The sequence below is a fragment of the Abramis brama genome (genome assembly GCF_963993115.1).
Source record: "Abramis brama genome assembly, chromosome: 25".
Taxonomy (NCBI): Eukaryota; Metazoa; Chordata; class Actinopteri; order Cypriniformes; family Leuciscidae; genus Abramis; species Abramis brama.
Window position 1 is genome coordinate 4,424,979 of NC_139987.1, and position 25,732 is coordinate 4,450,710.

The 25,732-nt window shown below is 38.1% G+C and overlaps 3 protein-coding genes across 6 annotated transcripts; 2 read left to right on the top strand and 1 right to left on the bottom strand.

The window, feature by feature from the left end:
- The first annotated feature begins 479 nt into the window (after positions 1 to 479).
- sigmar1 (sigma non-opioid intracellular receptor 1) lies at positions 480 to 4,132 on the top strand. Its single transcript, XM_084104319.1, has 4 exons — positions 480 to 748; positions 1,842 to 2,042; positions 2,881 to 2,973; positions 3,056 to 4,132. Exons 1-4 carry the CDS (start codon positions 604 to 606, stop codon positions 3,283 to 3,285), a joined length of 669 nt encoding a protein of 222 aa, XP_083960445.1. The 5' UTR covers positions 480 to 603; the 3' UTR covers positions 3,286 to 4,132.
- Positions 4,130 to 15,246, top strand: katnal2 (katanin p60 subunit A-like 2; the record flags this gene model as incomplete). Of its 2 annotated transcripts, XM_084104315.1 has the most annotated exons (16): positions 4,130 to 5,008; positions 5,846 to 5,916; positions 6,014 to 6,180; positions 6,379 to 6,415; positions 6,490 to 6,613; positions 7,941 to 8,039; positions 8,148 to 8,219; positions 8,408 to 8,485; positions 10,462 to 10,560; positions 12,491 to 12,554; positions 12,673 to 12,791; positions 12,890 to 12,981; positions 13,184 to 13,294; positions 13,371 to 13,533; positions 14,895 to 14,997; positions 15,107 to 15,246. In XM_084104315.1, exons 1-16 carry the CDS (start codon positions 4,958 to 4,960, stop codon positions 15,244 to 15,246), a joined length of 1,590 nt encoding a protein of 529 aa, XP_083960441.1. In that variant the 5' UTR covers positions 4,130 to 4,957. The 2 variants fall into 2 exon arrangements, with proteins under 2 accessions (XP_083960441.1, XP_083960440.1); XM_084104314.1 differs by having other exon boundaries at positions 4,852 to 5,008; positions 7,941 to 8,219.
- Positions 13,147 to 25,339, bottom strand: hdhd2 (haloacid dehalogenase-like hydrolase domain containing 2). 3 transcript variants are annotated; one of them, XM_084104318.1, is made up of 8 exons: positions 25,290 to 25,339; positions 24,476 to 24,572; positions 19,857 to 20,065; positions 17,610 to 17,694; positions 17,271 to 17,487; positions 15,847 to 15,910; positions 15,605 to 15,755; positions 13,147 to 13,497 (listed from the first exon to the last, which is right to left on the bottom strand). In XM_084104318.1, coding segments are annotated over exons 1-7 (798 nt in total). In that variant the 5' UTR covers positions 25,291 to 25,339; the 3' UTR covers positions 13,147 to 13,497; positions 15,605 to 15,630. The 3 variants fall into 3 exon arrangements, with proteins under 3 accessions (XP_083960444.1, XP_083960443.1, XP_083960442.1); XM_084104317.1 differs by lacking the exon at positions 13,147 to 13,497 and adding an exon at positions 14,565 to 15,218; XM_084104316.1 differs by lacking the exon at positions 13,147 to 13,497 and having other exon boundaries at positions 15,251 to 15,755.
- Positions 25,340 to 25,732: the final 393 nt, after the last annotated feature.

Consider the following 25,732-nt stretch of genomic DNA (forward strand, 5'->3'; position numbering starts at 1 on the left):
GTGGAATATGCATTTAAAAGAGAGACAGATAATGGTCTGATATGACTCAGAAATGACATCGGGCAATTGCAGCGCAAGATGTTCAGAAGAACGCAAGAGCTAAACTTCTACAAGCTCAATAATATCCACATTAAAAAGTTAAAAAAAGAAGGTAAGAAAAATAGTCAGTCATAACTTTGCCCATTAATTAGATGTGCAAGGCAAGCAGGCTAGTTTTGGGGTTGTTATGGACAATTAAATATGTGAATAGTCACGTTGCACAGTTGTGTGGTGGACTTTCAGCGAGTTAAAACATATTTTTTAAAGAGCCGTTTGTGAGTCAAAAAGAGCCGGCTCTTTTCAGTGAGCCGAGTCAAACGAGCCGGCTCACGGAAAAGAGCCGGAATGCCCATCACTATTGTTGAGCCCTGTGCGATTTCATTGGATTAGAACGAGCCGTTTGTGGCAGCTGATTGGTTGCCCAGATGTTACGTCACCTCACGTCAGCGACCGTCAGCTTTCATGTGAGCCATGCTGTGTACAGTCTGAATGAAGTCTGTTTAATGTCTTTTGAAACCTCAGACAGCTTTTTACTTTTAAACACTCATTTGTGATCGTGCAACGATGTCTTTAATAAGAAATATGCTAAAGATGGTGGTGGTTCTTGGTGTTCTGGTGTTGACAGTGCAGTTTATAAGATACTGGATGGCAAGTAAACAATATGTCTTTACTAAAGAAGATGTTGCCAAGTTAGCCAAACAGTATGCAGGTGAGTAAACACGAATAACCCGTTTCTGAAGTTACATCTGCTGCTAAGATCCTGCTATAAGTGTTTTCTGTAGCAATAGTAATATTGCGAATGTTGTAATACATATACAGCTGTCTAATATATAGCCTGTTTATATTTATATTTACTTGTATTACCAAAAGCAAAATACAACTTTGAAGCCTTGTTGCACGGACTATATATATATATAGGTCAATGTCATGACGTGCATATTTTTTGTGTCCAAGTGCAGTATTTCCTTTTTAATAATTGATAAATTTAATTTGATAAATTAATGACATATATCACTTTATTCTGTAAAACCTATTTAGTTTGAATACATTTTTAGCACATTTAAATAATACATATTATTTAATGTTTTGTTTCACCTTTTTTGAAACTTTATTTGTCAATGACTCATTTACTTATATTACCAATACAAAGAGCTAAATATTTTAAACAGCTGAATACAACATGCAACTTTGAAGCCCTGTGTTGCACAAGTAACACAAAGTTGTATTCAGCTGTTTTAAATATTATTTTCCCCTTGGTAAGCAAAGTTAAATATCATGATGGACTGACCTTTTACGACTGATATTACAACCGTTTCAATTTATTTTTATAATGGCAATGTGTGTATTATCTCCCTGACACTTCCTTTAAAGTCGGCATGAAACGGAAGTTGTGTTACCTATTGTGACGTATATCCGTGTGAAACGGCTTCTCAAACGAGCAAATGTAGGGCGGGGCCTGATTTTGTCCATGTGGAACTGATTGGATGGTTGTGGTTTGCTATTGGTGGATCTCATGTGAGTGACAGGTTGCTCCGCCCTCTAACGCATCATCAGAGTAGAGAAGAGATGCTGCAAGAGTGAATGGGAAGTTAGTTTGAATAAAGATTACAAACTACATGAATGTAACAAAAAAAATTATGTGCATGAAAAAAAATGATTTATAATAAATACTTTATATATACATTTTATTATTAAATGTATAATAAAAAAACAGTCCGTTTTGATTTCATGGTGACTTTAACTTGCCCAATAGATGTTTAAAAGAAAAAGCTGTCTAAAGTGCCTGTGTTTGTGTGCCGTAGGCCAGGATCACGAACAGGCCTTCTCTAAGGTGGTGGTGGAGCTGCGTAAGAGGTATCCGGGCCACATCCTGCCGGACGAGGACCTGCAGTGGGTGTTCGTGAACGCCGGCGGGTGGATGGGCTCCATGTGTCTCCTGCACGCCTCTCTCACAGAGTACGTGCTGCTCTTCGGGACGGCAGTGGACACGGGTGGACATTCAGGTAGTTCAGATCATCTCCTCCAGTGTTGGGGGTAACGCATTGAAAGTAGCGAGGGTTATGTAATCGGATTACTTTTTTCAAGTAACTAGTAAAGTAACGGATTACTTTTAAAGGCCCCCTGAAATCAAAATGTAAGTTTTTTTAGCTCTTAGTGTGAATATGTTAGCCTTAAGGTTATGAATAAGCTGGTGTGTTCCAAATCAATGACAAAATTCCCATTTAGGAGATATAAGCATTCAAAACTTACAGTCTCTCACTTCCGCTAAAATGGATGACGGCTTTTTATGACATCACCAGCTTCTCATCACATCTTCTGTCCAATCAAATGCTCTCCAGAATCTAAAGCTCCACCCCCATGCTATAAATAACACCTGGCCAAAGCGACCGTTGACACGTCACGGAGCAACATGGGCTGGAGATGTGTGTTCGGTTGCTCAAACGCTCGTGTTTTATTTCATTTTCCAACTGTACGTTGGTTAAGAATGAATTGGCTAGAATTTATTCACACCTCTACTATTGAATCCAACGTATCATCAGCGCTCGGATTCGCTTCCATGGTGCCGTCAAGTACGACTTGCAGTCTGTGAGGTAAGCTAAATGCTATTGGCTATTTGAAAAGGGGGAGGAGCCATTCAATATGTCCCGCCTTAGCTTCCTGTTTCAGTGGAAATGACGTCAACGCATCAAACAAAGCTGCGCGTTCCAAGGCACTTCAGTGGGGCTTTAAATTTACAACAATATCTGAATTACTTTTTCACAACTTTTTCTCATTGACAGCAAGCAGATGTTTTGCCACATAGGATTTCGTGAATGTTCACTCACTGTGTATCTCCTTCAGGTCGTTACTGGGCAGAAATATCAGACACGGTCATATCTGGAAATTTCAGGCAATGGAAAGAAGGAACGACTAAAAGCGAGACTTACTATCCAGGTATAAGAGCCAACCGTCCTCAGCACATGCTCTGAGCTAACAGTGATTTACCCATAATGCTTCATGTGGTCTGTACTGGCAGGTGACACTATAGTGCACGCGGTGGGAGAGGCGACCTCGGTGCAGTGGAGCGCTGGGACGTGGATGGTGGAGTACGGTCGCGGGTTCATCCCCTCCACGCTGGGATTCGCTTTGGCCGACACCATCTTCAGCACACAGGACTTTCTGACACTATTTTATACAGTTCGTGTTTACGTGAAGGGTATGATCCTGGAGGCGAGCACTTTCCTAACTGAGGCCAGCGTCCTTTGAAAACCACACTGCGCTGTACAGTACGTCCCGTCCCTTCGTTATTCGGATAAGCGATCGCAACGTCAGGTCAGAACCGACGACGTGTTGAATTGGATGTATGGAAAGAAAGCACTTAATGTAATTATTTTCCAACTATGAAAGTTTTTATTTTCCATACTGTACAAAGAGTTTATCAAATGTCTTTTCCAAAACATATTGTTGGACACAAAAAAAAGTGTGTGTGGGGGGGGGGTCCAGTGTCTGTGTTTGAACATGGCAAGATGTTTTAGCAGCTAAATACTGTCCAGAAACGATTATAATAACGAGGTATGATTAAAAAATTTAAATAATAGTTTTCTGTATTTCGAAATCACACTCTTTGCACCTTTAATATACTGTGAATATGAATCGCTGCTTTTTTTTCATAAGATACATTTACAGTTTAAAACTGATGTTCAGCCTGCAGTCGCTCCAGAATAAAACCATCAATTAATATCGTTGAATAAGTTAATTAATTTATTCACTTTCTTTTGTGTTCTGTTTTTGTGTCAAATAGGGAATGTGATATTACAAAACAAAATTTGCAACATCCATATATTTCACTAAAACAGCTTTTATGTTAAAAGGAAGGAGGACTTACTTTTTCAAATGTGAAAGTTTTATTTTCCATACTGTACAAACAAAGAATTAACCAAAATAGATATTTATGTTTAAAAATAGGAGTTTGAGGGGAACAGTGCCTTGCGAAAGTATTCATACCCCTTCATTTTTCACTTTTCATGTTGCTGCCTTATGTTCAACTACTTTAAATTACTTTTTTTTTTTCTTTTTTTTTTTACATCAATCTACACTCCATACATCATAATGACAAAGCAAAAAAAAAAAAAATTGTGACAACTTTGCAAATGTATTTAAAAGGAAGAACTGAAATAAGCACATTGCATAACTATTCAAACCCTTAACTCTGTACTTAGTTGAAGCGCCTTTACAGCCTCAAGTCTTTTTGAGTATGACGTGACAAGATTTGCACATCTGCGTTTGGTGATTTTCTGCCATTCTTCTCCTCAGATCCTCTCAGGCTCTGTCAGGTTGGATGGGGACCATCATCGACAGATATTTTCAGGTTTCTCCACATATGTTCTATTGGGTTCAAGCACAGGCTCTGGCTGGGTCACTCAGGGACATTCACAGAGTTCTGTTCAACTCTAGAAAGAGCCCTGGTTGTTTCATACTTCTTATGGAGGCCACTTAGGCTTCTGTGAACCTTCAATATAGAATTTCTATTTATCTTCTGTTCTTTTGACCTCATGGCTTGGTGTTTGCTCTGATATGCATTTTCAGAGAGGTGTTTATTGAGAGGTGTGTGCCTTTCCAAAGTCGAAGTGTAGTAACATCTACAAGTGAAACTGGAATGTGTCCCAAAGAAGGGTATACTAATGCAATGTAGTTATTTAATTTATTTATTTTTAGTACACTTGTGAAGTTGTCACAAATCTGTTTTTTGCTTTGTCATTGTGGTTTATGGAGTGTAGACAGATGTGAAATTGTTTTAATTCAAAAGTATTTTTACATAACAACAGTAACGTTTGTGTGTGTGTGTCTGTGCCGGGTCACACACACACACACGACTCCAGCTCATTGACTCCAGGTCGCTGTAGGCTCATGTCATGAGTGCCTGTGTGTTTATATCACGATGGATCTCTCTTATCAAGCCATAAGGACCGCTAACCAGGCCAGAGAGGCGGTAAGTGTTCATGTTGTTTTCTCTATTAAACTTTAATTTTACGAAGTGTACCTTGTTGAGCCACAGTAAATCTGCTGAAATACTGGAATGAATGCGTATAAAGAAACGAGTATATAAACACAAATAAATGGAGGTACGAATCAAACCGAATGTAATTTCAAATAGCCTTTTAGACCACATTTGTTCGCCGTTATTAGAGGGCTTGTTAGTTTAGTTACCTACTAGTAAAGCGTGTTTACAGCTTACAGTCTGTGGTTTACTGCCATTGTGGGTCGCGTGTTGCTATAGCAACCTGTCATGCTCGTCGCACTTCCCTTAAAGGAGAAGTTCACTTTTAAAATGAAAATTCTGTCATCATATACTCACCCTCATGTTGTTTCAAACCTGTATGAATTTCCTTCTTCTGCTGAACACAAAGCAAGATATTTAGAAGAATATCAGTAACCAGGCAGTTTTTGGGTCCCATTGACTTCCATAGTAGGAAAAAAATATACTATGGAAGTCAATGGGACCCAAAAACTGTCTGGTTACTGATATTCTTCTAAATATCTTCCTTTCTGTTCAGCAGAAGAAAGAAATTCATACAGGTTTGAAACAACATGAGGGTGAGTATATGATGACAGAATTTTCATTTTAAAAGTGAACTTCTCCTTTAATGTAAAAGATTTGGCGCCATCTTCCGGATAAACACAGTCTATAGTGTAGTTTGTGAAAATATTTAACTAAAATGAAATGTTGCAACCAAAATGTACCAAAAACGTTATCATAGTAAAGTCGTGACACGGCTCTAGTCCCAGACTAAACTGCATAAAAATAGTAATTATATCTATGTTCTAGGATGAGCTGAGAACTGAAACACGCAGGAGAAATTTGCTGGTTTTGATTTATCATCATTTACTGGAAGAGGGGTGAGATTTTCCTTTAAACACTTCTTAAATTCACATACTAGTCTCAAACGAGTGAAAGACACGCATGTTAAGACATTTGAATGAATTTCTCACACAGGTATATGGATTCAGCCAAGGCCTTAGAAAAAGACAGCAGTTTTGGTTTATGCCGCTTTGAGGTGTGTGATAATGTTGACCTGGACACGGTTCTCATGGAGTATGAGAGTTATTATTTTATAAAGTTTCAGAAATATCCCAAACTAACCAAGAAACTGCCAGAACAAGGTAAGAGTTTACTTTTCGTATTGTTCTTTTACACTTCATAATAAGTCACCAATATTTATGTTTTTTATTTATTTTTGGATGTAAATTATAAGTTTTGGATAAGTTTTGGATGTACATTACATATGTATATGTGTGTGTGTGTAATAATATTTGTACCATTAATGAAGCTATTATTCAGTGTTACTTCTTTCTTTATAGGAGAGAATCGGCTTGTGAAGAGTTGTGGTAAAAGAAGGTATGTACAGTACTTTTAGCACAAGAATATTCAAAGACTTTCTGTTTATTGACCATGTATTCATATGTAAAAAGGACATCATCATCATCATCGATTCAGACACTCCCAAGAATCAACTCCGTCCAGCGACCGCCGTCCAGAAACACTGTTAAAAGGTCTGAATCTAAACTAACAGGGAGAGACATCAGTAAATCCAGGGTGAGTCTCCAAACATCATCTATGGAAGCTTGTTTCTGCCATGGAATAAAAAAGGTCATTTTGAGTGAATATCTTATTTTGACTTTTCTCGCAATTCTGACTTTTTTCTCAGATTTGTGACATTTAAACCAGGAATTGTGAGGAAAAAATACCTTTCTTAATTGCTAGTTTTTACACTCCCAGTCAAAAGTTTTGGATCAGTGAGATTTTTAATGTTTTTAAAAGAAGTCTCTCCTGTTCACCAAGGCTGCATTTATTTGATTAAAATACCACACACACAAAAACAGTAGGCTAATATTGTTAAATATTATGACAATTTAAAATAACTGTTTTCTATTGTACTATATTTTAAAGTGTAATTTATTCCTGTGATCAAAGCTGAATTTTCAGCATCATTACTCCAGTCTTCAGTGTCACATGATCCTTCAGAAATCATTCTAAAATGTGTATTTGATGCTTAAAAAACATTCATTATTATTATCAATGTTGAAATGTTTTTTTTTTTCAGGATTCTTTGATGAATAGAAAGTTAAAAAGAACAGCATTTATTTGAAATATAATATTTTGTAACATTATAAATGTCTTTACTGTAACTTTTTTATCAATTTAATTAATCCTTGATGAATAAAAGTATTGATTTCTTTTATTTCTTTCCCCCAAAAATAAAATAAAAATTCTTACTGACCCCAAACTTTTGAAGGGTAGTGTTTAATGTTACAAAAGCTTTCCATTTCAGATAAGTGCTGTTCTTTTGAACTTTCTGTTCATCAAAGAATCATGAAATAGAAATGAAATTAACTGTTTTCAACATTGATAATAATCATAAATGTTTCTTGAGCATCAAATCATCATATTAGAATGATTTCTGAAGGATCATGTGACACTGAAGACTGGAGTAATAATGCTGACAAATTAGCTTTGATCACAGGAATAAATTACACTTAACTATATATTCACATATAAAACAGCTGTTTTAAATTGGAATAATATTTCACAATATTACTGGGTTTTTTGTATTTTTAATAAATGCAAATAAATAATAAATGCAAATGAAGCCTTGGTGAGCAGTTGCGAGGACAAAAATGTCAGAATTAATTTCTCGCAATTCTGACTTTTTTCTCAGAACTGTGACATTTAAACTCGGAACTGCTAAAAGATTTTTGAAAATTAGAAGAAGAAAAAAGTCACAATTACCTTTTTTTTTCTCTGTGGCGGAAACAAAAGCTTCCATATAAATCTGATACATAATAATTATGTTTGAAGAAAATATTCTATCCTAAAGTGTAAATGTAAATTTTGTAAGAATAGCTTTGCTTGATCTGTCCAGGAAGGTAACAGCCTGACACCTGTGGAGACATCAGGATTTGGTCTGAATGTGTCTCCTGTCATCAGGAATGGAGCTGAAGAGGGAACACGCATGAGAAAGGTCATTCTCTTCTTTAAAAAACAAAGTTTAGAGAACCCGTGGGATGTTTATTCAAACATTTGTCACAGCAGTGAAAATTCTGCCATCATTTTCTCCCCCTCACATCAGGGTCATCAGGTTGATTACAGGAATCTGATTCAAGATGCAGTTAAAGGTGCCGCTAATGACACAGATTTCTCGGTAGGTCAGCTGTATTTCTCATTCAGTTAAAGGAATATTCCAGGTTGAATACAACTTAAGCTCTGTTGGGAGTAATTGAGATATTCAGTTGACTGCCACAAGTTACAGTTTTGAAACAACGAAACATTTATTTGTTTTGAACATTCTGTTTCTGTTGAGATCTAATATTTGTTATATTTGACTAACAGGAGCGTTTGCTGAAGCCCATAAGTGCCTTCGGTGGGATGAACAGTGACATGAGGGAACTTGCTGCTGTTATTAGCAGAGTAAGTTCATTCTTATCAAACCATTTCTCTTGTATGGCAGTTTAAAACTATATTAGGGTGAACCTAATCTTATTTTCACAGAGCCCCTAAAGGGACGTGGTGAAGGAAAAAAATATGAGATGGAGGAAACATAATTTATCAATGCTTTTGCGTTCGCTCGCAAAGAGCTCAAAACATTTTACGGGCGTACACAAGGTTTTCGGGGAATGCAAAGGTTTTTCAAGTGAACGCAAAGTTTCTCTGGCAAAACATTTTATGAGCAAACGCAAAGTTTCTCTGGGCAACGCCAAACATTTAGCAAGCGAACACAAAGTTTTCAGGGAATGCAAAGGTTTTGTATGGAAGGTTGTTTCCGCCACAGAATAAAACATTTTAAAAGATAATTGCGACTTTTTATCTCACAATTGCGAGTTTACATCTCGCAAATCTGACTTTATTTCTCAGAATTGCGAGATATAAAGTCATAATTGCGTGAAATAAAGTCGCAATTGCGTGTTATAAAGTCAGAATTCTGACTTTTTTTCTCGCAATTGCAACTTTATATCACGCAATTCTGACATTATATCACGCAATTGAGAGATATAAAGTCAGAATTGCATGATATAAAGTCGCAATTGCGTGTTATAAAGTCAGAATTGTGAGATATAAACTATTCTGAGGTAAAAAAAAAAAGTCTTCTTTTTTTCCCCCTTAGAATTGGACTTTATATCATCTCACAATTGTGAGTTTATATCTCACAATTCAGAGAAAAGATGTCAGAATTATGTCGCAATTATGTGTTATAAAGTCAGAATTGCGTAACTTTATTTCTCAGAATTGCGAGATATAGTCAGAATTGCGTGATATAAAGTTGCAATTGCGAGAAAAAAAAGTCAGAATTCTGACTTTATAACACGCAATTGCGACTTTATTTCATGCAATTATGACTTTATATCTCGCAATTCTGAGAAATAAAGTTACGCAATTCTGACTTTATATCTCGCAGTTCTGAGAAATAAAGTCAGATTTGCGAGATGTAAACTCGCAATTGTGAGATAAAAAGTCGCAATTATCTTTTAAAATGTTTTATTCTGTGGCAGAAACAAGCTTCCATAGTTTTGCGAGTGAACGCAAAGTCTCTCTAAGCAAAACATTTTACAAGTGTACGCAAAAGCATTGACTTATTATTTTTCCTCCCATTTCATTTTTTTTTTTCAACTACCATGTCCCTTTAGGGGCTCTGTACATTTTACCACAAAAAAATAAAACATTAAAAATGCACTTAGATTGAAGAACATTTATCAGGACTATTAAGATTTTTTTTCAATTAAGCTCACTCTCCCAAAATCCTCATTAACATCCTTACTGTATGTTTTACTTTGAGTTTATTTTTTTCTCAATGATGATTCTCATTACTGTGATACAGTACAGGAAATCAATCTATATTGACAGTTTTTTTCAAAATCTATACATCTAAATTACTGTCCACACAATGAACAAGATTCAGACTAAAAAAATGCTATTACAAAAATGCTAAATATTTTTTTTTTCATGCACTTGAAACATTATTATTTTATTTTTTACATATTTCTATTGTTGCTTTAAATTAAAATCAACAAAAAGCAGAACAATTATTACGTTTTCATTATGGTAATGAGATTGTGTGGGGGAAGTGAACTTAATTATCATAAAAATAAAGTCACAATGCAAAATATCTTGATGAGCCTAACACAGGCTTCATTTTCATTCATTATATTTTGATGTTTCACCCATTATACCATATTTTACTTTAAAGACAAAAATAGGACAATATGTCTGTTAATGAAGAGACATTTGTGTTAATGAATGTGCATTTTCAACATTAATGCAACACTAGATTGCAGTGTTATCTGTTTTATAATACAGCGTGACATTTGTGTGTGCAGATACATGCACAAGGTGGAACATGTATTATTGAAGCACTCAATTTCATCTTTCTCTGCTGTCTCTCCATAAAGGATATCTATTTACACAACCCCAACGTGCGCTGGGACGACATTATAGGACTGGAGGCTGCCAAGCGATTAGTCAAAGAAGCTGTCGTCTACCCCATTAAGGTGCTTGGCTGCTAAACACTTTGGTATTTCTCAAGCTGCCGCCTGCCTTCGATTCTGAATACATCTCCACTAAAGGCTACAGGAAAGCCGAGCTCAGGGTTATTTCTTACGGTGACATGAAATCTATACCTGAATACCATCCAATCTGACCGCTCACATATCTGGCTCATCTCTGGCCTCTCTGGTGATGACTTCAGATCCACAATACGCTCCTGACAACAGGAAATGCAAACGTTATTTGTCTTCTCTGGCTCAATCATGTGGTGAAGAAGGTTGTTGTCATTCCTGGAAATTATGTTCGCTCAGAATTATTTGCTTCTAGTTCTAGCACATAAAGTAAGAATTGTATAAAGAATATGATTATATCACATTATGCTGAAAGACATCTTGTGGCTCGGTTTTGTCAATACTTGGAACTTTTCATGTATTAGATAAAGTGGTGTCTGACAGTTAATTGGTCAATGAAAATATTACTTTGTTATTCTCCTCACCGTTAAGTCAAAAAACGCAATTGATTATGGTCAGTTTTAGCGGTGTTTGCTAAGGCAGCTTGCAGTGTGCTCATGCTGTTATTTATCAAATTTAATCAGATTTTCACTTAGTGGATAAAATCTGTTAAACCTGCATCCTTGCAACCACTCAAAAAAACCTAGTGACCACTCATAACACCTTAGTAGCCAATAAACAACCATTCAGAACACTTTTGAACAGCTAGTAACCACCCAATACACCTTAGCTGCCACCTAGCAACACCCTAGTAACCACCCAGAACACATTTTCAATTCTATAACAATCAGAGCACCACGGTAATGGCTTAGCAACACTTACAGGCATTCAGAACACCTTAGCAGCCACCTAGCAACACCCTAGTTACCACCCAGAACACATTTTCAATCCAGTAAAAATCAGAGCACACAGCAATAGCTTAGCAACACTCTCACATGCACTCAGAACACCTAAGGAGCCACCTAGCAACACCCTTATAACCACCCAGAACACATTTTCAATCCCATTACAATCAGATGACCATAGCAATAGCCTAGCAACACTCTTACAGGCACTCAGAACATCTTAGCAGCCACCTAGCAACAACCTAGCCCATACCATTATAGCAACTATTCAGAACACTCTTTGGTCTAACAACCACCTAGATTATAAAATCCTTAGAAACTTCATTGTAATGCCCTAGTAACCATCCAGAACACCCTAGCACATGCTTAGCAACAACCTAGCGATGGACTAGCAGCCACCCAGAACTCCACTGCAACCAACAAGAAAAAAACTGCTTAGCGAACACAATCTGCCTAACAACAACATCCTAGTAGCCATGACAAAGCCCCATAGCAACTACATAGTAATGTAATACCAGCCACTCTACCAGTGCATAAGCGGTGCTAACCCTGGAGATGGGTTTCATAACCCCGTTTAAAAAGCGGTGCTAACCCTGGGTTAAGCGCAGTGTGAAAAGCCCTATAGATCAGCACAGCAACAACTTAACAACACAAGGTGACTTAGAATGCCTTAAAACGGCAACACACCTAACAAAATCCTAGTAGCCATGGCAAAGCACCATAGCAACCACCTAGCAATGTTCTAACAGCCATTTTAAAAAACCTTAGCAGTCACCTAGCAACACCCTAGTATCACCCAGAACATTATAACATTCAACTAGCAACTATCAGAAGACTTGATCAATGATCTAACAACCATCTAGATTACAACATCCTTGCAGAACTCAAAAGAACCACAGTAAAACCCAACAGTCAACCTGAGAACACTTTAGAAATGACCTAGCAACATTCTTGTAATCCCAGAACATCCTCAGAACTGTTCAGCAACCACCCAGATAACCTGTTAACCACCTAGTTAACTCATTAACAGCTACTCAAACACTAGCCCTAGCAACTATCCATCTCTCCTCTCTTCTCAGTATCCGCAACTGTTCACTGGAATTCTGTCACCATGGAAGGGTTTACTCCTGTATGGACCACCAGGTGTGACCTTTCTGTTTTCTGTTTGTATAAAGACAGAGTATTCAATACCAAAACATAAATCATAACTCATTTTGTGTGTAGCATGATCTTAATGTGATGACTTTCCCCAAAAAATCAGGCACAGGGAAGACGATGCTGGCCAAAGCTGTGGCCACGGAGTGCAACACCACGTTTTTCAACATCTCCGCATCCAGTATCGTGAGCAAATGGAGGGGAGACTCTGAAAAGCTGGTTCGGGTCAGGAGAGAACATTATTTTATTGTTTTATGAAAGTGTTTGGTTAAAAGGTGTGCTCGGCGGATCAATGATTTTCCTCATGTTATGCTTCTCGGCAGGTGTTGTTTGAGCTGGCGAGATATCACGCCCCATCCACCATTTTCTTGGATGAGCTGGAATCCGTGATGAGCCAGCGAGGGGTTGGCCAAGGGTGAGCATGAGCCGGGGACTTTCACTGACAGGAACAGTATAAGTCTCACTCCTAGTACACAATCCAGTGCTTGGGTGTCATGTTGGAAGACATTGAGTGTTTTTGACTGGATTTGTATTATAGTATGTATAAAAACACTATCATACTGAATCACCTGATAGTTTTGAAAATTATTACACCATTTTTATTTTGTTCTTTTAAGAGGTGATCACGAGGGCAGTAGAAGGATGAAGACGGAGTTACTAGTTCAGATGGATGGACTTGCACGATCAAATGACCTTGTGTTTGTACTTGCTGCCTCAAACTTACCCTGGTGAGGAGTGATTGCGAGGAAACTATATTAATGTTCTGTTATGGCTTTCTTTCTAATCTTTGTAATCTGTCGTCAGGGAGTTGGACCATGCCATGCTGAGAAGACTGGAGAAGCGTATACTGGTGGGTCTCCCATCTGCCCCTGCCAGACAAGCCATGATCAGCCACTGGCTTCCTCCGGTCAGTAACTCGGGTGGGGTGGAGCTGCGGACAGAGCTGGACTATCACTCACTAGCACAGGTGAGAGAAAACACGTGACTGAGGGACATGCACTCCACAGACGACAGAGGCAAAAGTCAACACAGTTTTAGAGGGACAGACAGACAGATGGATGGACTGACTGAGTGATTGACATTAATTGATTGATTGACAGTTGAATAAACAGACAGACAGATAGAGACACAGTGTAGGACAGGAGAGATCGAGATCGAGACTTCCTCCTTCACTGTCACAAATACAGTTCAGTCAGAGACCTCTACTTTAAAGCAGCATTATGCAGCTTTGCCGATTTCTTCGCGGGTTTCTCTATAGAGCTCCCCCTACAGCTTCGGAATAGATATTTGACAACACTGTCGCCAAAACTCATTGGCGACTCTCCACCCTCCCATCTTCTCCCGCTGGTCATGTGCATTTGTTTTCAAAGAAGCCGGCGAACGCACGGAGCCATGTCCACTGAGGTATGTACGATACACAGAAGGCCAGCATATAAATGTTTAGATAGTGTATGTGTGCAGTGCCGTAAAGCAATTTGTTACATCGCAAGACCTGATATCACGCAATACTTTCTGACGCTGCGGCCCGCCAGCCCCATAGCCATAGAGAGATGGCTCTCTATGGCTCTGGCCGGCCCAAAGTTGCAAGTGTGGTTTTTCCGCTCACAGGCGCTCGGGGGGTGCGAGAAGACCACCATTCAACCCGAAAACAGTCATATAACCATTCCAATGACTCCGAAGCTGTTCGGTTAAGATAAAAAAGTTACTTAGTTCACCTCGCTAACTTAATACAGAACTTTACAGCCATCACTGAAATAGATCAGATAAAGATCATATTAGGAGAGGGACGGACAGCAGCACTGGCTGCCAGATACGTGTGTGTGTGTGTGTGTGTCTGACCTCAGTGTGTTTCCCTACTGTCCCCCACAGTGACCCTCAGTAATGTGTGTGTGTGTGTGTGTATGTATGTTAAAACACTGTGGTATCAAATGTTCACACATATTTTAACTCGGTACACTGTTAATTTGTACAATTAATTTCATTTGTACATTTAAATTTAAGTTATGTTATAATATTTTATTATTTCGATACCTTTATAATTATTCTATGTATTCCAAGCTTTGGCAATATTGTATTATGTACAGTCATGCCAATAAAGCAATTTTGAATTGAATTGACAGACAGACAGACAGACAGACAGACAGATAGACAGATAGATAGATAGATAGATAGATAGATAGATAGACAGACAGATAGATAGATAGATAGATAGATAGATAGATAGATAGATAGATAGATAGATAGATAGATAGATAGATAGATAGATAGATAGATAGATAGATAGATAGATATGCAGTTGCACTGAGATTTCCACTTCTGATATGGCAGGAGACAGGAGGTTACTCTGGGTCAGATATCAGGTTAGTGTGTAAGGAAGCGGCTATGAGACCCGTGCGAAAAATCTTCGATGCCCTTGAAAATCATATTGAAGGTAAGAAATATGCCACGTCCCACTCTGAACGACATTAAACTGCTGTTTCATCACAAAATCTCGTTTCACCCACAATTCACCGTCTCCATTACGCCATGTATCTTCACAGGTCAGTCCAATATGCCGGTTATTGAACTAGAAACTGTGACCACTGCAGATTTCCTGGAGGTGATCGCTCACACCAAACCCTCAGCCAGATGTCTGACGGACAGATACTCGGCCTGGGAGAAAGAGTACGAGTCCGTCTGACACATTATTAGTGCAACCAAACAAATGTTTTTATTGCACTGCCATCTACTCTTTTATGATGAGATGCTGTGTTTTGTCCAAGTCTGACTGTAAATCTAACTTTTAAAGGAAATTACACTGCGATTAATGGAGGGTATGCATTTTAAAAAACATTTCAAAATATAGTTTGTTCTCATATTTCAAATGATCATTTTGATTTCTCATGAGCTAGATTGAAAAATAAAACACTTTTTCTTTATCTTTGTGTGTAGTGATATGATTAATAACAGTACACCAGAATAAGTGCAGGAGTGCAGCAATATGTGTATATGTGTATATATATATATGACAGTTAAATAATAATCAAACTACACAGTACCATTATTGCTTTGTATTGTTGTAAACTCAGTTTTCCGACTGTTTAGATCCTAAGAGATGTTCAAGTATATGATTGACAGCGTCTGGAAAGCTGTCACACGTCAGGTGAGGCGGCGGGTTAATTTTACCCTCGTCACCAGGTCGATATTTACCTGCAAAATTAAAGGAGGCTTATTAATATCCAGCAAAATAACTATAACCACTGCATTATAAAAACATAATTGCATAAAGAATTAAGCCTACCAGTTTTCACTAAAATTCCCAGCATTCCTGCGTTCTGTGCCCCACCAACATCATCTCTGGCATCCTGCACAGAGTTTGGATGGTGTTGTTTATCAGATTAAATTATAAAGCAAACAAATCCAGTCATGCATTTCTTCTGGAATTGCACAAAAATAAATCAATAATATTGGTAACACTTTATTTTAAGGTGAGTTATACAGTGCATTACTATAATAATAACAATACATTATGCTTGATTACAAGTAACTAGCCCTAAACTTAACCCTATAGTAGCTAGTAAGTACATGTAGTTTATTAATATTACCCAGTACGAAAGTGTAACAATATTTTGCATGAACAGAATTAAGATTTTTGCATTGTAATATTAGTTTTATGACAGTTAACAGATTTTTTCGTATTGCCATAATGGATCTGGCTATATATACTAATATATATATATATATATATATATATATATATATATATATATATATATATATATATATATATATATACAGTGCAATGCATAAGTGAATACACCCATGCTAAAGTTGACTAAAAAGAGGAATAAAAAATCATATTTTGGAAATTGAACTTAATGCCTTAATTTAAAAAATTAGGAAAAATCCAACCTTTAAGGACACCAATTTTCTTTGTGAATGAATAATGTATCGTAAATAAATAAATGTTCTTCCTTAAAATACATGGTGCATAAGTGAGTACACCCCTATGTTAAATTCCCATAGAGGCAGGCAGATTTTTATTTTTAAGTATTTTTTTTTATTTTTTTTTAGGATACTATGCATCCTGATAAAGTTCCCTTGGCCTTTGGAATTAAAATAGCCCCACATCATCACATAGCCTTCACCATACCTAGAGAATTTAACATAGGGGTGTACACACTTATGCACCATGTATTTTAAGGAAGAACATTTATTTATTTACGATACATTATTCATTCACAAAGAAAATTGGTGTCCTTAAAGGTTGGATTTTTCCTAATTTTTTAAATTAAGGCATTAAGTTCAATTTCCAAAATATGATTTTTTATTCCTCTTTTTAGTCAACTTTAGCATGGGTGTATTCACTTATGCATTGCACTGTATATATAATATATATATAATTTTATATTATTATTATTATTTAGTTTTTAGGGTGAAATATGACAAATAAATGTTGTTCACAGGCTTGGTAAGATTCACAAAAATTAAAGATTATACAATGATGTAAATATACTAAATATTTATACTATATTTACGTATTATTATTATTATCATTATAATTATGTTCATTATGTAATGACATTAACTGTCATGAAATATATAAATAAATGTCCTAAAATATTATTTATTTTTTGTTATTGATATTTTATAGTGAAATATAACCAATGATCTTAACAGAGTTGGTGAGATTGAGGCCAGTGTGCCGGCGGTTGTCTCACTCACGTCTCCTATCATCACAGCCTCCTCCGGTGAGCAGTTCAGGTCTCTCAAGGCCTCCAGGAAGAAGGCTTTCTCTGGTTTACCCACCACTGTGGCCTGGGTGTCCGTCGCATACTCAAGACCCGTCACGAACGGACCCGGTCCCAGAGCCAGCCCGTCCTTCCTCTTATAGTATCGAGCTTTGTGGATTGCAATGAGGGGGGCACCATCTAAAATGAGTCTGATGAAACGAGTCTGATGAGGATTAGCAGCAATATTTACACCACTAAACGGGAGGTTTCGAATAATTTGATTGTCGTTTTAATGAGTCTATGAATATCTTGCGCAGTCAAGTAGGTTTACCGGAAGGCTTTATTGAGGGTCTGGTAGTTGAAGTGGTCCGGTGCTAATCCAATCACAACCGCATTAGGATCCGACGTCTCCAGACCTGCAGCAGAGGCAAGTGTGAGATCTACACAAACCAGTATACAACAAACATGGAAAACTATGATTTTTCTTTACATTTTCTTCATGATCTTCATATTTTCTATATGACAAATATGAATATAAAAATAACACTTCTTCATTTTTAACCTTTCCATTCAACAAAAAGTTCTTTATAGTGCAAAAAGGTTCTTCACGCTAAGAAAAAATAGTTCTTTCACTGACAGTTTCTTTGAGGATCCAAAACTGGTTCTTCTATGGCAGGGGTGTCCAAACCTGCTCCTGGAGGGCCACCGTCCCGCAGAGTTCAGCTCCCACTGGCCTCAACACTCCTGTCTGGGAGTTTCTAGTATGTCTGGTAAGACTTGATTCTAGTATGTCTTGATAAGCTGGTTCAGGGGTGTTTAATTGGGGCTGAACTCTGCAGGACAGCGGCCCTCCAGGAGCAGGACTGGATACATACGTTTTTCTGTTTACACCTGGTATTAAGATGCGTTTTGGTCGATCGAATCACAAGTAGACGAGGGAGACACATTCCCGTTTACACCTGGTGTTTAAATCCGTCTCTTTTGTCCAACAACTTTCTTTCCAAAATTTCTTCAAGGGGAGGGTCTATGAGCGGGTAAATGTGTGGGCTTTTTCAGATCTTTCGATCTAATGGACGAAATAAACTTGTGCAATTTACACATGAACACGCGCCCATAGACGACAGGAAAAACACACAGAGAGCATCAGCTTTAGTTTTCCATCCAGCCAAACGCTGTGAGTGTGTGTTAGAAATCAGGAATGGTGAGAGAACACTGATTTGCGTTTTTCATCTTCAAACCAAACTTGGGTCTCCAGCCGACAAAGTTTAAATCCCGTCTGGCTAGAGCGGAGACGGAGAGTGGCTAGTAGACGGAGAGTAGACGGCCTTTAGTGGCTGTTCGAACACATTCGACCACATGAGCGTTTACACTACGAAAGCAATCCGGTCTAATGCGTATACGACTACCTCTGGAAGTGTTCAAAAGTGGACAAGCTCAAAACATTCAGACCTCGTTTACTCCTGTATTTAGCGTCGTCCACTTGTGATCCGATCGACCAAAACGCATCTTAATACCAGATGTAAACAGGGCCAAAAAGTGTGCAAAACCATGCTATGATGTACAAGGCTGCCCAAGCGTTGTTACATGGTTGCTAGGGGGTTGTAAATGGTCACTGCTATGCAGTTGCTAAGGAGATCTAGTTTCCACCCTCAGGTCTCTATGATATTATGGGCTGCATCTGAAAGCTTTGGCAGCAGACTTGTTGTCAGGCAATGTCTCTGCAGGCAGTGTTTGCGCACAAATGTGCCTCACGAAACTGATTTCAGACAGACTTCTGAGGCAGTGTAACGGTTTAATGATCTGCAACAAAATAGAGCGAGCTTTGGTGAAAACTGAGTGAATGTTTAATTACTACAATAGTCATTTCTCACTAGAAATAACAAAAGTGTAAAATGTTGGTCAGAAATGTTTATTTACACACAAACTGACCACCAACTGCAACTTTCTTTTGCCATTTAATTTTTTCAGCTCAACTGTTATAGAATGGAAAGCACAGGATTGTGGGATATCAAAGGCAGTGAAGGATCCATCCATGCTGCCTGCAGAAATCGATCAGATGAAGGTCTCAGGTCTTCCTACCATGAAATGTGTCCTCCGAAGACAGCATTTTTAAGCTCTCAGACCCAGCCAAGGCTTCTAGATATGACTCGGGTCCCTCCTTCCTTTTATCCATTGTCAATTTTAAGTCTGATCTAATTTAGGTTACGTTTACACGACAACGATGTACTAAAAACTGAAACGTTTCTCCTTTGTGTTTATCGCGTACAGACGACAACGTTGTCAAAGCGATCCCCGTTCACACGGATCCACGAAAACAACTAAAATCTCTGTATTATTCATGTCAGGCCAGTAGATGGCGACGTCACTTTGTAAAGAAACGTCACTGTTTTCACAAATTCACGTTTTTGTAGTTTACACAGAGACGATAACGTATCGTTTTGAAAAACGTGCACTTTCAAAACTTTGCGTTTTCATGCACCCAAAACGATGTTGTGTGAGTGAACAGCCGAAACGCATAAGAAGTTTTCGGTTTGCAGTTGAAAACGGCGTGATGTAAACGTCCCTCAGATAGGCGCACCTGTGAAGTCCTCTCGAGCGCTGTCCTCCACCAGCAGCAGGGGGCGCACTGCTCTCTGCTCCAGCAGATTACGGGCCGCAGTGAGCGACGTGAAGATCTCCCGCTCCTGGAGGTCAAAGTTCAGCCCACGCAATCGCTCAAACAGGGTCCGCTTACATTCCTTCGTGGTGTTGGTCACAAATTTTACAGCGACTGGAGACTGTCTTAATCTGGACACATGATATTGTACATGTGTAATTAGTTTTATGGAAAACAACAGATGAAATATCTCAACTATGTAACATAAATGTATTTGTTTTTTGACACATGTCTCTGTAACAGCCCTAGGCTCTGTTTAAAGCAGCTTTTGTTTTAGCTAATGTCATGATATAGGTGTCAATCATTTTGCATATTTGTGTATGTTGATAATATTGATTAATTGATTTTAATCGGTCTTCATGTTGATGATGTATACTTTCAATTCTGTTCTGATTCCTGTCTTGTGTTCCCTAGTCTTGTGTGGACTTTTATGTGTTTTCCTGTTCTGCAGATGTTTTGTAGTCCTGCCCCCTTAGACCAAAGCCAATGATTTTTTCTGAGCAATGAATAAAAAAAATTAAGTAATAGGATTCATATGTTCTCATTTTATTTGTCTTATCTTATTAGTGTAGAATGAGTAAAGCTGTTTGCTGTTAGGATGACAGAAACTTTAAAAAGTTACATTTTTAGGGTGATTAAATATTTGACTCTACCTCAGCGGTCTAACAGCGCTCATCAATGTTGAAATGATCGAGATGACCAATCAAATCACAGAAGGCGGGTCTTACTGTGACAATGCAACGAGAGTGTGTGTAAAGATGCAAGTATTAGACAACTGTTTTATAATAGAAATGTTCAGCTACTGACGGTAAAATACTATCTAGTGATGCAAACTACTCGACTTTTTATGAAATTTCACTGTTTTGAATAAAAAATATCTGATCATGCTTCATGTAATTCCTGAATAAATGTGACGAGACGAGAAATGTTTGCGTATGCATATTAGGCACATGAAAAAGAGTGAATGTGCGCACATTTTAAAATTAAAATATTATTATGACCGCCGCTAGCGTAGCTAGCGAAAGCAGTCATATAGGGATTGTCAAAGTTTTTTTTTTTTTTTTTCGTCATCTTACTGAATTTTCCGTCAACGATACCAGGGACAACGAAACACCGGGGAACATGAAATTTGGTGGGCATGTAGCCCCACTAGACTTTTACGGAAAAATTTCGTTTGGTCCCTGGGGGCCACTCCCCCCCCGCGCTGGGCCCCCCCAAACCCAAAAAATGCAGTTTTTCCTAAATAACTACCTGAACCGTGGCACCGAGGATGAAGAAATTTTTATGGTATGTTGGTCTTAAAGGCCCACATCAACCTAGCCCATAATCACTCATTTGTGATTTGCGCCCCTCCCATAAAAAATGAAAATGCAATATTATTCTGCTTTAATCGCCCCTATCTTCAGTTGAGATGTTCAGAACTGCACCATATTTCATGTGTATGATTAACTTGACATCCTCTGGGGGTATCCTCTGCTAAGTTTCATAGAATTTCATCCATGGGGGGGTATAAAATAATTTCATTTATGTGCACATTTAGTGACTGTACACTCATCGGCCTGTAGATGGTGCTGTTGAGCGAAGGGTTGCTGGTTTAGGATGATACTGTCACACACACACACATGCAGGAATACAAACAAACGCAAGCATGCACACACACTGACATCCACACGCACAGACACACACACCCATACACACACATACAAATCCACATGCACAGACACACACACGCGCACACACATGTACGCATGCATACATACACGCACAGACACACAAACACACACACATACACACACACACAGACAGACATGCACATACTACTACTTTTTTTAGGTATATACATAAACACGCAATACAGCCAAATTGCTCCACGTCATTTATTTTTGTGGAAAGCCAGTGCAGGCCTGAGCGGCGGTCATATTTTGTACCGCCATGCGGTACATCTAGTTTGCAAATAGATTCAATTGATTACTTCATAACTACAATCTGACCTAGAAATTCTATTACCATTTTTATTTATTCATTCCCTTAAATCCCTTTTAATCATTTATTTAATTCCTTTATTATAATTAATAATAATATTATTATTACACAAAAGTGACACACTGCCTATGCTCACATGAGATCGACCAATGGCAAACCACAACCATCCAATCAATTCAGGACAAAATCAAGCCCTGTCCTACATGTGTTCTTGTTCCAGAAGCCGTTTCACTGGGATATACGTCACAATAGGGAAGAAGACTATAGAGGGTATGCGCATGACGTCACTGTCGGCCTTAGTGACTGCGTTACACCCACTGAGTGGCAAAAAGACTGAGCAGCAGCATTGCTTTTCAGCGTGAATGAATGCATTATATATTGTAATGTTATATATTGCATTGACAACTAATCAATTACATATTTACTGTCGTATATTCTGCATAATTGAATGTTTTTAGATAAACACTGACAAAAAACTATTCAAGTTTTAGGGCTTTAAACCTACCTATATTGCATTTTTATAAAACATTCACAGGCAAATGTGCTTTATGTATTTCCCCGGCATTGAAATCAGGCACACATAAATGTCAGGAAACATGATTCTTGGCTGCATGTCAATATCCATGAATCACTGGATCTTTGGTAAGTTGTAGGATATACTCGCTATATCGAGTCCAACCTTTATTTAAACTGATAATCGTTCGTTTTATTCACGTTTTCGCAGTTTCTCCTATTAAATCCAGTCACTCAGCAGATCTTTTGCCACTCAGTCCGGCTGAGGGCGTGTTCCGTGACGTCAATGCATACCCTATAGAGAGCCTAAGTCCCGCCCCTCCGCTTCCGGCTCATGGGACCTTATTTCGGAAAAATTATGTATGGTAGTCAATGGCGAGAGACAACTTATCTTTTTATTCCGTCTGACCTGTGCCCTGAATTACACATATGATGTTTGTCAATTTAAAAGATAATTATGAAAGTCAAGAAAGTCGCAGTTTGTCATAAAACAGAAGAGTAACATTTAGTTTTATGTGAAAATCGCTCAATGAACTACATCTCTCGTCTCGCACTATGTACGTCACCGTTGCTCGTATGTGTGCAGTCTGGTACAAAACACTCAGGCATGACGGCGTAACGTTACGATTATAACGTAAGACTATAGAAACAGACAGACGTTAGCTTCAGTAAAGTTAGCTTCATTCATTGAGTGAAAAGGTATGACGTCACACGTGCGCCTTTTGGGTTTGTAGTCTCTGTAATTACGTATTTTCACAGTCTTATACCTCAACAGTTTTACATCAAACTGCGACTTTCTTGACTTTAAAATGTATCTTTTAAATTGACAAACATCATATGTGTAATTCAGGGCACAATTCAAACGAGAACAAAATATTTGTTGTCTCTCGCCATTGACTACCATGCAATATTTTTCCGAATAAAAAAAAAAGAGAATCCCATCAGAGAATGTCTAATAAGGCGAGGAGTTTCACTCTCAGTAAACTTCCGGCTTTTGAACTGGTTGCAGTTCCACTCTGGCTCCATATGAGGGCGCTCACAGGACGAGTGCAGAATGAATGGAGGTCTATGGCGCTATAACCATCAAAATCCACTTTTCTCAGGATATAATTTTTTGTCTAGTAATTTGAAAGTTGTATTCGAAAGGAGATGCAAAGAAATTACACATTGCTGGGTGTTAGATTTTTTAGAGTCACTTATTTGCTTTAAAAAGTCTTTTAAAGTGTCAATGACGTCATACACATCGTACGACCAGAGATACTGCTTTACGGCAATCCTTCAGTCACTTTGGTGCTTTCGCACTCTGCACTTTCTTTTCTCTCGAGGCATCGACGACACAGCTGACACAAGTAAACACACGTGCTAGAAGAGTTTTTGTTTTGTTTGTTTCTGGTCCCGCTTCGGATGCCACGATGCCATCAAGCGGTATCTCTGGTCGTAATCAGTCCTTCACTGACCAATCAGCGTTCATTAGCAGAATGCTAGCGTGTTATGGGCAACAACAACTCAACCTGTAAGAAATCAAAAGGACTTAAGTACTCGTTCATTCAACTTTCGACCTATAACCCATGTTGAACTTGCAAAACCTACAATCAAATCTGAGATTTCTCAACGGCAATCGGGTGAAAGAGACAAATTTAGCCGTCTAGCGCCATAGACTCCCATTCATTCTGCACTCATGGGCGATCGCCCCCAGTGGAACTGTGGTGGAACTACAACCAAAATTCAGAACAATAGGACTTAATAGGGAGTGGGCAGGCTCTCCATAGACGGGCTCTGGTCCCATGGTGTTCCACCGGAAGGGGAGGGACTTAGGCTCTCACAACTTCCATTTCATGCTGAATTGTCTGTATTATACCATGTGTCATATACTGTTTTTTTCCAAACAAAATTAATTGATTTGTGAAATCTGTCAAAATGCAGCCTTGATATATTTTAATTGTGAATGCAATTATTAAAAAAATAAAAATAATAATAATAATCGTATCCGTATATAGGCTATACATCAAAAACGGCCAATATTTTCCCCAAATCCCGACACTGACCGTGTTAAAGCCTCTTGCGCTCCGGGAATGGCAGCATCCTCGATATGAAGAGTCCCGCTCAGATCCACCAGAACTGCTTTCAGTGAGCGGAGAGCCACTTACACACACACACACACACACACACACACAGAGGACATGACAGTCACCCGAAGCCTTCTGAGTTCATCTTCAACACATCACTTAGGGTTTTTATGTAAAGCACAAAAAATTATCTAATTTTGCTTTGATAACTTTTGGCTGGGCTATATTACAACAAAAGAAGAAGAAGAAGAGGGTAAACGTGACTGGCGTTTAGATTCTGGATTTTTGTGGATCATGTTGTCAGTTTCCCAGTGTGCAATTAATGCTCTTATTCACCATGAACTCTGGATTAAACACAATGACTGGCCTCTTCTCTTCATCTGTGTTTGACATCATTTTTTAGGATTTGAAAACCCTACATTTATTTAAAACGAGCTGCCAAACAACAAGGGCTTTGGATAAAGTAAAGCAGATTGCCTCAGATCATTTAATAATCATTCAGTAATACAACGAACTAAGAACATGTAAATAGAGTAATGTGTGTTTAGGTTTTTAATATATTGATTATAACATAAAAACCCGAGTCTAGACTACAAAAACACGACATGTTATTAACATTCGTTAATAACAAATGTATCAACAAAGATAAATTCGCGCTCTGTGACATACAGACTGGACAATAAACTTCAACTCAACTCATTCGTTTCCAAACAATTTACATATTTGTATTTTAAAATACTACAGAAGGATGAAACACATTTGACCAATACAAGTTATTTTGAACTACACTTACTTCCTACTGGGGTCCTTCTCTGGCGCAGTCTTACATTTTGCTGTCCTAAAAATGCCTGTCGAAAATACACATGCAACTACGCAATAATTTTATATAAAAACATTTAATGTGTCGATTTATTTATTTATTCATAAGAGCACACTGGATTTTCTCCACCATTGCAGTTTATAATCATTTAAGAGGGTTGTCTATGTCAGATTATTCACTCAATGAATAAAAAACATATGCTGGATATTTTAATAGCAGATTAAATAGCATTTAGAACATTAATTCATATCCTCCTGGGACCCAGGAACAGACTTTTGTCCTCTGTAGTGGACATTATATTTTGGTGGATTTATCTGACAGCATACACGTCAGTTTTAGTCAGATGTCTGTAAAGAGCACATGCAGGGATTTTCAGAGATACCAGATGTATGGAGGTTTCACCATGACAACTCCCT